Source organism: Cnephaeus nilssonii (assembly GCF_951640355.1).
Source record: "Cnephaeus nilssonii genome assembly, chromosome: 10".
In the NCBI taxonomy this organism is placed as follows: Eukaryota; Metazoa; Chordata; class Mammalia; order Chiroptera; family Vespertilionidae; genus Cnephaeus; species Cnephaeus nilssonii.
This window is the reverse complement of record NC_137081.1, coordinates 46,618,518-46,631,436: the sequence shown is the minus strand read 5'-3', so window position 1 is coordinate 46,631,436 and position 12,919 is coordinate 46,618,518. Positions and strand designations below refer to the sequence as shown.

General features: G+C 39.9%; 1 protein-coding gene across 1 annotated transcript in view; it reads left to right on the top strand.

Moving 5' to 3' along the window:
* The window catches only part of MYO3B (myosin IIIB), a gene marked incomplete at its 3' end in the record, with an annotated part of 367,317 nt that overhangs the window by 209,818 nt on the left and 144,580 nt on the right, over positions 1 to 12,919 (top strand). The window contains exon 25 of the mRNA XM_079782950.1: positions 12,737 to 12,848. Within this exon, the coding sequence (XP_079639076.1) occupies positions 12,737 to 12,848 (112 nt within the window). The remainder of the gene's footprint in view (positions 1 to 12,736; positions 12,849 to 12,919) is intronic.

The window sequence follows — 12,919 nt, the reverse complement described above, 5'->3', positions numbered from 1 at the left end:
AATCAGTGTCACGGAAGAATCCAAATATCTGTGACAAGAAAGGCTGAAATCCAGATTTTAATTTTCAAAGAAAAAAAGCTTCTATTTTTTTCTCTGGGAAGCCAGCAGTTAATAATGAAATATAAAAAATCCAGGAGCTAGGGTGGCCATGCCATGCCTTGCCTCTCACAGGACATTCTCGGATTTATTTTCACCTATAGCAACACAGGTGAGAGCCTGCCATAAAATAGATCACAATATGCCATTCAGATAAGCTAATATATCTGCAGCAAAGTGAACAGGGTCCTTAGTTACCTGCAAATCTATTTACACAGCAGTGAGGGACACATTAGGAGATAATACTTAGGAAGGATAATGGACAGCTTCAACACTACAAGTAAGATATATTGCATGCTATGTGTACAGTCTCTGCATTTACCTTCCAGGAGCAGCAATTGAGAGGTGGCATTCTCTGGGAGGGATCTCTAGCAACAGCAGTCCTTGTATACTGTCATTCCCACCCTTTTTTTGTTGGTTTAATTGAGACAGTGAGTTGCTCACTCTTCCCTGTGTGTGTGTGTTGATGATTTTTATGTAGGTGAGACCTTAGATGACTTCTTTACTCTCTTAACTCTTACATTGCCATTGTTATAGTCTTGGTTAGTACAATAAACAAAAAATACTTTAAGAGTACCTTTTATAATACCATTTAAAGACTCTAAGCAATGGCCTGGTCCAACTTTCCCATTTCACAGATGAGGAGACTGAGGCCAAAGAGATGAAATAGCTTCCTCCAGGTGCATCTTTAGCAGGTGGCAGTATCAGTCTTTGCAGGTTGCTATAGACTGAAGAGAATGTCTGTGACCACTTCCCTTCCTCCTTAGGGGGGCAAGATGGCTTCAAGTTGGCCTTGCCTAAACTGAGGATCTTCCTAACTTGCCTATAGCTATAGATGATTCAAAATCCCAAACCTCATTCTTTTAAGGTTCTGCCTTTCTCATGGAGCCCACATTGCTGACAGATGTCTTTTACCTATTCAAGTACCAGAAAAATCATTTCTGTAGTTGACAGCTATGCAAATTCAGCCTGAAATTTGAAGTGGTGATTCACAAAGTGATTACAAGAGGTAATATCAGTCACACTGTTCTCTAAAAATACTGAGTGCTGGTAGTAATAACAAGCCCAGGCTGTCTTTCCTGATTCCCTTAATGTCTGTACTGTGGGCAGCCTCAAGACCTAATTCAATTTCAAGGAAGAACCCTTGTAGAAATAGAAACACAGGGAGCAATGGCCACATTATGGAAACAGTGCAATAAGAAATGACAGAGGAAAACAAGGAGAAAGACATTATGAAGGTGGTTGATAGTATCAATGCAGTTGGATTGGCCACCAGCTTACTCTGTAAAAATCAATGGCTAAAAGAAAACTCCATCCCTTCTTGGACAATCCTAAAACAAATGTAAGTGGGACTAACTTATGTTAGATAATGATAGCAATGAGACAGAGGGAAAAAAAAAAAAAAGAATGAAGGAAAAAGGAGAAAAAGTAGGAAAGGAGAAGGAGAGTGCAAGAATACCTCCTGGCACAGAGATAGCAAATGAGTGCCACTTAACTCTCCAACCCCAGCTGCAGATCTGGCCCTCAAAGAGGCACATTTTCTTCAGAGTCTGAATGTGGCTGTGAATTCCCCCCAACACAGGACTCTAGGGAGCCACTGCCTAGTCCATCAGCTGACCCATACTAGCCATTCCTGTTTTAGTATGCTCTATTCTCTTTATAGTAAACTAGAGGCCCAGTGCACAAAATTTGTGCATGGGAGGGGGGTGTCCCCTTGGCCCAGCCTACACCCTATCCAATCCAGGACTGCTCAGGGGATGTCCAACTGAGATCGGGATCTAAACCGGCAGTCAGACATCACTCTCACAATCTGGGACTACTGGCTCCTAACTGCTCACCTGCCTGCCTGCCTGATCGCCCCTAACTGCCCCCCCTTCCAGATGATCACCCCTAACCGCCTCTGCCTGCCAGCCTGGTTGCCCCTAACTGTCCCCCCCACCAGCCTGGTTGCACCTTACTGCTCCCCTCTGCCGGCCTGGTTGCCCCCAAAAGACTGAAATGCCCCCCCTGCCAGCCTGGTTGCCCCTCACTGCCACCCCTGCCAGCCTGGTTTCCCACAACTGCCCCCCCGTGCCAGCCTGGTCACCCCACACAGCCTGCTGTTCAGTCGTTTGGTCGTCCCTCACTAACTCCCCTGCCAGCCTTGTCGCCCCACACAGCCTGTGTTTAGTCGTCCACCCAGTTGTTTCTGTCGTGACAGCCCCTGGCTTTTTATATATTAGGACATCAGCTCACCCCTAAGCATGTTGGTATAGAGATGACTCAGAGGAAAGATTGTTAGCTACTTCTTCATATACATTTGGTTAGAGAAAAGAAAAATAGATTTTTGTCAAAGAAAGGAAGGGAAGAAGGGAGAGGGGCATTTATTGACCACTTACTATAGCAGGCTTCATGCTAGTGCTTTACAGTATCATCTCACTTAACAGTGGAAATGGGCCCCCAAATCAATGAAATTATTCCAGTTTAATACAGAAAGAAACTGGCTTAACGCTACATAGATAGTTTGTGGTTGAGTCAGGATAGGAAATGAGTTTGATTTCAAAGCCCATCCCCAAAATATGTAAATGAGACACTTAAACAAATCCAATATTAATTGAGAAATCAAGCTGTAGAATTCATTCAGAAAATATACATTAATAATTTTGTCAGTTGTAAAGCAGAATAATCAGTTTAATGTTTAACTTTTTATTATCAATTAATTTGTGAACAAACTCAACCTCAATCTCTAATTCCCAGTGGTTTTTTCTTTAGAAGGCCTCCCTAAAACTTCTGAGCAGGCATTAGCATCAGAAATATTTATTAAGTGCCTATTGTGTGTGCGGGGTGCTGTATGAGTAAAACTGAATTAGAAGGAATTTACGACCTCAGGACTTCCACTATTTAATATAGATTGTAATAAAAGATCAGAATTGGAAAAGAAAAGAAAAAATATCGTAATAATATATTGTGACTTCTTATTCCAAGGCCCAAATTTAGAAGTCTTCCTAAGTATATAATGGCTTTTTAAATTTTTTCTTTTTTGGTAGCAGATGGTGGCCAGCTGTTCTGTCTTTACCGAAGGCTAAACATGAAGGGGAAAAATTAAAATAAAGGGGCTTATGGTAAATCTGAGAAAGAACTTAATAAACTAAATCTGGATTTTTATACACACTAAAGGGAAGTGGGCAATTGGGGGTAATTACCAAATTGTCCAAGGCAAAATAGCTTAGTTCCCTCTTTTATCTACATACGAGAAAATTATTTATATGGGTTGAATTGTTCCGATAATGGTCCTGGGTATCTGAGTAGACAGTCTGGGTGGTCACTGATGTAGATTGAGGGTCCCTCAAGGGATATTTTAAACTAGAAAAGGATTAACACTTTGCCATATAACTGGGGGCATTTCTACTTAGATGAAAGTGATATTAATCAAATTAGTAGCTACATGATTCTTTTACCAGGATCTGGGCCCATTGTAATTAAACTATAACAATTTACTTAATGTTTGAAATTAATTTTTAATTAAAAAATAATTATGAATACCATTTCCTCTAAAATTTATTCATTTATTTTTAAATCCTTAACTGAGGATATGTTCATTGATTTGAGAGAGAGAGAGAGAGAGAAGGAAAGAGAGAGCGAAAGAGAGAGAAAAAACATCAATTGGTTGCCTTCCATATATGCCCTGACCGGGAATCAAATTGCAACTTTTTGGTGAACAGAACAACACTCCAACCAGCTAAGCCACCTGGCTGGGGCTCCTCTAAAATTTCTAAATATCCTATATAATAAAGAGGTGATATGCAAATTAACCTTCATACCCTCACAAGATGGCTGCCTACAACCAGGCGAGCAGGAGCGTTAGTGAGGGATGACCAAAAGACTGAACAAGCAGGCTGCGTGGGGCGACCAGGCCAGTGGGGGGGTAGGGGGAGCATGAGGGGTGACCAGGCTGGCAGGGGGCGGGGGGGGGGGCAGGGGAGGGCAGTAAGAGGCAACCAGGCCAGCAGGGGGCAGTTAGGGGCAACCAAGTTGGTGGTGGGGTGCAGTTGGGGGTGACCAGGCAGGCAGGCAGGCAGATGAGCAATTAGGAGCCAACGGTCCAGGATTGTGAGAGGGATGTCCGACTGTCGGTTTAGGCCTGATCCCCAACAGTTGGACATCCCCCAAGGGGTCCTGGATTGGAGAGGGTGCAGGCTGGACTGAGGGGACCCCCACACACACACCTGTGCACAAATTTTGTGCATCGGGCCTCTAATTACATATAAGACCAAACTTTCTGCACTCCTAATTTCATTTCCCAACATCCTGCTCCCATCATAGCCCCTCTCTAGAATAGCCACTGTTATTATTTTGGTAGTTTTACCCTTTCGGAATACACACACACACACACACACACACACACACACACACGAAAAAAAACACCTTGCTTTGTTTTAACCTAACTTAAGTCACATTTTGTACCATTTGGCAACTTGCTTTTCTATTTAACAATATGTAGTAGAGATAAATCCATAGCTCTAATACATTTCTTTTAACTCCCTCATTGAAATCAGTGATATTCACTTAGCCATTCCTCTACTGGCGGATATTGACCCTGTGTCCATTTGTTTATCAATGCTCAATAAACAAAATATTAAATGTGTTTGAGAATTTCTTAAGAGTAGATTTTGGGCAATTGACCTTCCCAAAAGTAATGTGCTGAAGAAGGTCATTTGGACCTAACAAGGAGAAAAGATGATGGCGAGACATGGGAGCCAGTTTCTTTCCCAGTTAGACTGTGTCACTGTAGGAGTCACTTCCCTTCCCTGGGATTCTTTCTCTCAGTCAGTGGTTCTTCATGTACAAGAATCTCCTGGAGAGCTTGTTAAAACACAGATTGCTGAGCCCTACCCCCAGAGTTTCTGATTCAGCAGGGGTGTGTGTGTGTGCAAGTTTCAGGTGCTGTTGATACTGCCAATCAAGAGCCACCATTCCCGGTGTATGTTGAGGAGAACAGACTGTGAAAAAGATCATTGTTGAGATTCTAAGAGCCCCAATCAGACTACCTAAGGAAATTTTTTAAGTCTTCAAACTTATCCAAGTATAATGACATAACCCAAGACTCGTCAGAGTATTTGGTTAATGAGAGAGATCAGTTTTAAAAATCACAGAAGCAATTGTTTTAGGCCAAGGGGCAAGTCAACATAGCATCATTGTTGGAAAGAATCTTAAAAGGTCATTCAGTTCAACTACCTAGCTAAAACTAGAATTGCTTCAGCAACATTCTTGACCTTGTCAATCCACTTACCATTGAACAGTTCCAGAATCTAGGAATTCACTCTTTGGCTCCTGAGGGAGGCCATTCCATATTTTTAGATGTTTAATCACAACCATGATCCTCCTAACCTTGACCCAAACCATCCTTCAGAAGCTCTTATGCATTCATCACAGTTCTGTTCTCTGGGCTTTAAAAAATAAATCGTCTTTCTTCTCTACTTGATGGCAATCAATTATAGTGTTTTCCTAAGTCAATGGTTCTCAAACTCTATAGCACATCCAAATCAGCACAGGAGCTTGTTAAAATATAGATTTCTACTTCTAATGACAGAGATTGTGATTCTGTGTTTAGAGTGTGGCCCAAGAATCCACATCTTTTATGAAATATTCAGATGGATCTGATGTGGGTGGTCTGCACAGGACAGTTTAAGAGACTAACAGGGTTCAGGACAAACTACCCCACAGTATGACACCTTGGCATATTGAGTATTCCAGGCTGGAGGAATTTGAGAAATGGCATGTGCAGGAAGGAATTTCTGACCTTTTGAAGCAGATCATAAAATCCTCATGTGAGGGGTGGCCTCCCTCTACCTGGAGGAAAAACATCTTGGTCTCCAAAGAAAAGGGGACAGAGAGGGATCTGAATGGACAAGTCTTGTAAGTTTCCCTCAGTTACCTATACTTAGCTCATACTTTTGTCCCATCAGATCTTTCCACAACTCTTTACTCTTCATCAAACCTAGCATGAAAACATTCAGGTTTAATCATTTCTTCTCGTGTTCATTTCTTTGCAAAGGCTCCTGTGTCATAGATAACTTATATTGAACAAATGTGTATGCTTTTCTCCTATAAATCTGTCTTGGTCATGCTCTAATTTTCAGACCCAATCAGTGATCCTAAGAGGCTCAAGGAAAACTTTTTACTACCCTACTAGACTCTTTTTGTTTCTAAACTCAATGCACTCAGCATCTTCATCAGTTCCTCATATAACATGGCTTGAGTTCTGTTCTCTATCCTGGTTCTAAAGGCTGTCTGCCAAAAGACACCCCAAAATATATTCATTACCTCCACCCACCCTGATTTATTATTATTATTATTATTATTATTATTATTGTTTATTATTATTTTTTAGAGATTTAGTTCATTTTATTCTGAGACTTATTTTTTCAGTTCTAAAATTATCCTATTTTATTTTTATTTATTTTTTGTTTAAAGTATTACATATGTCTCCTTTTTTCCCGATTGACCCCCTTTCCCCCGCCACTCCTGAACCCCAGGACAAGCTCCCACCACCCCAGTGCCCATGTCCATCTGATTTATTGTTTTTTTATAGCACTTATTTCTACCCCAACCAGCACTGGGGATCGAGCCTGCAAACAAAGTACATGCCCTTGACCAGAATTGAACCCACAACCCATCAATCTACAGGCTGACCCTCTAACCGCTGAGCCAAATTGGCTAGGGCTGCTCCTGAATTTTTGACCCTCAGAAACTATAAAATGACAAATGTTGGTATTTTTAAGCCATTACATTTTGGAGTAATTGTTATACAGCAATAGAAAATTAATATATCCTAGAACCTTATAGATCCTTCCAGTTTGTGGTTCTATAATTTAAATGCAGGAGGAAAGCAACATATGTGTCCATAGATGGCTGAATGGATAAAGATTATGTGATATATCTATCTATATATATATATATATATATATATATATATATATATTAATATTTCTCAATTTCTCAGCAATAAAAAAGAAAGAAATCTTGCCATTTGCGACACCATGGATGAACCCAGAGGGTATTATGCTAAGTGAAATAAGTCAGACAAAGAAAGATAATACCATATATTTCACTTACATGTGGAATCTAAAACAACACACACACACAAATCAATAAACAAAACAAAATAGAAACAGACTTATAGACACAGAGAACAAACTGATGGTTGCCAAAGAGGAAGAGGTGGGAAAATAGAAAAGAAAAATAAATGCAGGAGGATGTATCTCTAGTTGTCTGATGCTTTTACTAAGACTGAAAACTGCTTTGCCTGTTACACTTTCAAACTCTCTCTTGAAGATTCTACAATAAACATTTTAAGCAGAAAACAAAATAATATTTTTAATAGAGATAGTTTGAAACTGGATATTTACTATTTTGATAGCTTATATGTTTTAATAAGATGGAACCTTGGGAAATGGAGCACCTTCTATAGAGTTCTAAAGCGGGAAAGTTCTCTTAGGTCTTGGGAGGACCATCAGGAGTTATGTGACATTGTATGCAACATATTGTATTTAGAGCAGTTTTCTAAGAAGTAATGTATTTGACCAGGTTTTCCTTCTCCTTTTCCTCCAAAAGAGTTAAAAAGCATTTATCTGGATCCCATTCCCCTTGTGGGAATATGGGTACGGAGATGAAATTAACTTACGACGGTTAGAAACAGAGGTCTTCTTAACTCAGAGCTCAGACTCGAATCTGCAAGGTGAATTTTACTCACAACAGGCAGCTTAGGGCAGAACTGATCTTTGCAATGCTCTCAAGGGCCCAAACCCAAGACAAACCTGGTCACTTGTTATTTTGCTGTTATGCATATCTTCTGCTCATTTAATTCATCAAGCTGTTTCAGCAAAGGGGTGGAACTGACCTCCCAAAAAGACCCCCCCTTGCTGACAGACCTTTTATCTTGGTTCTTTTCAGTTTCATCCTTACACTGAAGAGCACAGGAGCTCAGCCAAGTGTTTTGTTTGTTGTTGTTTTTTTTTTACCAGGGTACCTGCTAGAATCCAAAAATAGTCTGTGGAGGAAACACATTCTACTTCTCTGACCTGTTTACTATAGAGCTGTCACTTACGTTTCTTCAGTATTTTTTGAAACCCTCACCTCTTTGCAGTACCATTACCAATCTCCATTACCATCATAAGCCAGATATGAATATTATCGTCATACTAAATTAAGAGATTTGGGTTGAAGAACTAAAAGTCTAAGTTCTAATATTTGTTAGTTCAGGATGTATTCTGCCTATTTAGAAATTATAAATTGCTAAGATTTATCTCCAGATACCTAAAAAATGTATAAATCCTAGCCTTGGTTGGGTGGTTCAATTGGTTGGAGCATCATCTCAGTTGTGGGTTCGATTCCCAGTTAGGGAACATACCTAGGTTGGGGCACCTGCGGGAGGCAGTCGATCAATATTTCTCTCTCATATCCATGTTTCTCTCTCCCTCCCTTTCTTCCTCTCTCTCTCTCTCTCTCTCTCTCTCTCTCTCTCTCTCTCTCTCAAATCAATAAAAACATATCCTCAGGTGAAGATTAAAAATATATATAAATCCTTAATTCAAAAGCTGAAACATATCTTGCATTCCTTTTATATCCCTGGCAGTGCTGGTGATTCGTTAGGTTCTCTGTAAATACTTCATCACCAGTAGTATTGAGCAGTCATCATGAGCAAGCCAGGGCTGATCAAAGCCAAGGATGCTCATGTTTCAAATGGTCAGGCCTAATGGAAAAAGTGTAGGAAGTCCTGGTTTTACCACTGATCTTTTCACCTTAAGCTACCTGTACTTCAGCTTTCCCTAGACATTCACCCCATTCAGATTTGCCATCTGTTCCCACCACCCCCATGTGCTCCAGGACAGTCTTTTTGTTTTTGCCAAAGCCAAGTGAGAGAAGCCATGACTAAAACTACAGTCCTGGAGAAGCAGGGACTAAAGAGTCTGTGCTGGTGCCATGACCTGCCCAGACGGGCCTGAACTTGACTCCTGGTTATTCTTCCTCCCCTTAGCTCCACAAGACATCTCCTAGGCGTGGCTAAATGATCTACCATGGGCCTGCCCACCATTCCGGGGTTCTAAGAGAGCATTGCCTCCCCTCAAAGGTGAAAACACAGACTCAGAGCCTTGGATACATTCTCAGGATTCTGAATGCAAATGTTTCCAGCAAATTCAGCATTATATCCTAACTTGCAAAATAATCTTGTAGCACAAAGATAAAGTTAAATGACTCAAGTGCTCATTGGATATGTTTATTTTTCCATAAACAAATATTTTGGTGATTTTTTAAATAAGTAAAAATGGCTCTGTATTTAAAAGTAATTTAAAAAAAAACAACTAAAAACATCAGCTTTGTCTGAGAAATGGCAGGAAAATCCTTTGACAAGGAAATTAAGTTTATTTTTTATGCTTCCAAGGTGTTGAATTTAATTATAGATGGCAGCAAAGAGCAGAGAAAAGATCCTTAAAAGTTTTTAAAAGAAAAACTGAGATAAAGTTTTTCTAAAAGGATAAGATATTAGTTATATCTTTTTTATGATGTTATTTATTTATTTTACGTATTTTTTTTCTTTATTGATTAAGGTATTACATATGTGTCCTTTTCCCCCCATTGCCCCCTCCCCCCACTCATGCCCTCACCCCTCTGTTGTCTGTGTCCAATGGTTAGGCTTATATGCATGCATACAAGTCCTTTGGTTGATCTCTCCCCCTTCCCCCTACCCTCCCCTACCTTCCCACTGAGGTTTGACAGTCTGATCAATGCTTCTCTGTCTCTGGATCTGTTTTTGTTCATCAGTTTATGTTGTTCATTACATTCCATAAATGAGTGAGATCATGTGATATTTATCTTCTCTGACTGGCTTATTTCGCTTAGCATAATGCTCTCCAGTTCCATCCATGCTGTTGCAAATGGTAAGAATTCCTTCTTTATTACCACAGTGTAGTATTCCATTGTGTAGATGTTCCACAGTTTTTTAATCCACTCATCTGCTGATGGGCACTTAGGCTGTCAAAAAATGGGCAACAGACCTAAATAGATACTTTTTAGAAGAGGGCATAAGGAAGGCCAAGAGACATATGAAAACATGCTCAAAGTCACTAATCATCCAAGAGATGCAAATCAAAACGACAGTGCAGTAACATCTCACACCTGTTAGAATGGCTACCATCAACAAATCAACAAACGACAAGTGCTGGCAAGGATGTGGAGAAAAAGGAACCCTCGTGCACTGCTGGTGGGAATGCAGACTGGTGCAGCCACTGTGGAGAACAGTATGGAGTTTCCTCAAAAAACTAAAAATGGAGCTCCTATTTGACCCAGTGATCCCACTTCTAGGAATATATCCCAAGAAACTAGAAACACCAATCAGAAAGGATATATGCACCCCTATGTTCATAGCGGCACAATTCACCATAGCTAAGATTTGGAAACAGCCTAAGTGCCCATCAGTAGTTATATCTTTTTTAAAAAATATATATTTTATTGATTTTTTACAGAGAGGAAGGGAGAGGGATAGAGAGTTAGAAACATCAATGAGAGAGAAACATCGATCAGCTGCCTCCTGCACACTCCCTACTGGGTATGTGCCCGCAACCAAGGTACATGCCCTTGACTGGAATCAAACCTGGGACCCTTGAGTCCACAGGCCAACGCTCTATCCACTGAGCCAAACTGGTTAGGGCAGTTATATCTTTTTTTAATGGGAAGAATGAAGAAAAGGAGAGAGAAAACCCTTTTGTTGGTGTTCTTTGAATCTACCCAGAAACTTTTTTATCTGAAAATATGGAAGTTTATTAAAATAAGTAATTCAAGAAGACAAATGTGTTTTTGGTGATTGTATGAGGAGACCATACATACTCTACACCTTGAGACAGATGTGTGACTCAGCAGACAGTGTCAGTAGTATTAAGCTATGACCACTTTTGCTATTTGCCTCAGATGGACTTTTCAAAGCATAGTCAAACTTTATACAATGGTGTCACCAAACTAAAGGGGTTTGTTCACCTGTGGGTGTCAAAGCCCAAGCAAATGTGAACTGGAGTTTGTCGCAAAGAAAGTAAAGGTTTATTTAAGGAAATGGCACCAAACCCAGAGTCACAGGTGAGCTAATACTATAAGACCTGGCTCCCTGGTAGCTTCTAGGGGATGGGTTATAAAGGGGGAATATCATTAATCTTAGTGTCTAAGGGAGTTAGGATCATGGTTAGGGTCCTGGTCTCTATTGAATGGTCAGTGCTAGGATAGGGGGTTGTTGGTCATTGCATCTGGTCCTGATGTTAGCCATGGCATTACGCTATCTGGTTTCACAAGGGTGTGATTGGTGGGGTCGTTCCCATTTTCTGGGTGTTGGGCTGAAATACAACTGAGGCCTAGATGTTATCTTCAGTTTGACTGAAACTGTGTCACTGTGTTCAGCACACCTGGGGCTTTGTTTCTAAGATTATTTGATGCTGACCAGAACCCCATTGTCTGAGGGGTGAGTGATTAAGGGAGTGGACATGCAAGGGAGGGAGGTGAGTGAGGCAAGGTCCTCATAGGTTGGATAAGGCCAGTTTCAATCAAAGGAAATAAGGCGAAAAGGTCAGATTAAAGAAATGAAGTTTTAGCATGGTTATAATAGGATTACAACTTAAAAAATTTTTAGATGTTTTTTATTCAAAGGTTCTCAACAGAAAAAACTAACCATCTGATCAGATGTACAGTTCAAAGATGTCTTTTGATGTGTAGCAACAAGTCCTAGGAAAGAAAACTAGAGCATTATTTTGGACCAAACAAATAAGTTACCACTGGCAATTTTGTGGCACTAGTAAAACAAAATAAAAATTTAATTCTCTTGATCATATAGATATCTCTATGAAAACCATTTTTTTCAGTCTGTACTAGGCCTTTCCTCATAAAAAATTTAATGACTGTTTACTATGTGATGTTTAACTGATTTTATTTTATTTTATTTTTTAAATATATTTTATTGATTTTTTACAGAGAGGAAGAGAGAGGGATAGAGAGTTAGAAACATCGATGAGAGAGAAACATCGATCAGCTGCCTCTTGCACACCCCCTACTGGGGATGTGCCCGCAACCAAGGTACATGCCCTTGACTGGAATCGAACCTGGGACCCTTAAGTCTGCAGGCCGACTCTCTATCCACTGAGCCAAACCGGTTTCGGCTGATTTTATTTTTAATATTCAGAGGTTATGTTTTCCAACTCTTACCCAGATGAATATGACACTTAGTTCAGATATTTCAATCAGCAGATTTCCTCTCCTCTTACAAGTTATTTTTATAATAGTAATTCTAACATCTTATATGATGATTTTCACTGGAAGAGCTATCTAAATTTCAGCTTTCTATAAGGATTAATCCTTTGGGTTTTCATGCAAAAGATGTCATATATGCATTCAATATGAATTACAAAGCAATATTAAAAGGAAAATGCACGTAGCAGGAAATATGAAAGTAGGTAAGAGCCAATAAGCATAAATTGTATATCTGTCTCTATCTAGTACATTGTTATCAGTGCTCAAGAATTATTTACTATTAGAAAACAAAGCATGTCAACCGGCCCAGAGCAATTCTACTATACTAAGTGAAATGAAGACTAAAAATGCTTTATCTTACGCTTTTATTTTGTAGGTATTATTACTTGGCATTCAGAGCACATCAAACGCCTCTTGCTAGCAGAGAGAGTTGTGTTGCTATCTTGGAAAAGTCCAGATTAGATCACTGGGTGCTGGGCAAAACAAAGGTAGTTCTTTCTTTATTGTTCAAATTGTCACCTGTGATGCTATATTACATACCCTCGTCTCTTGTCAGTGA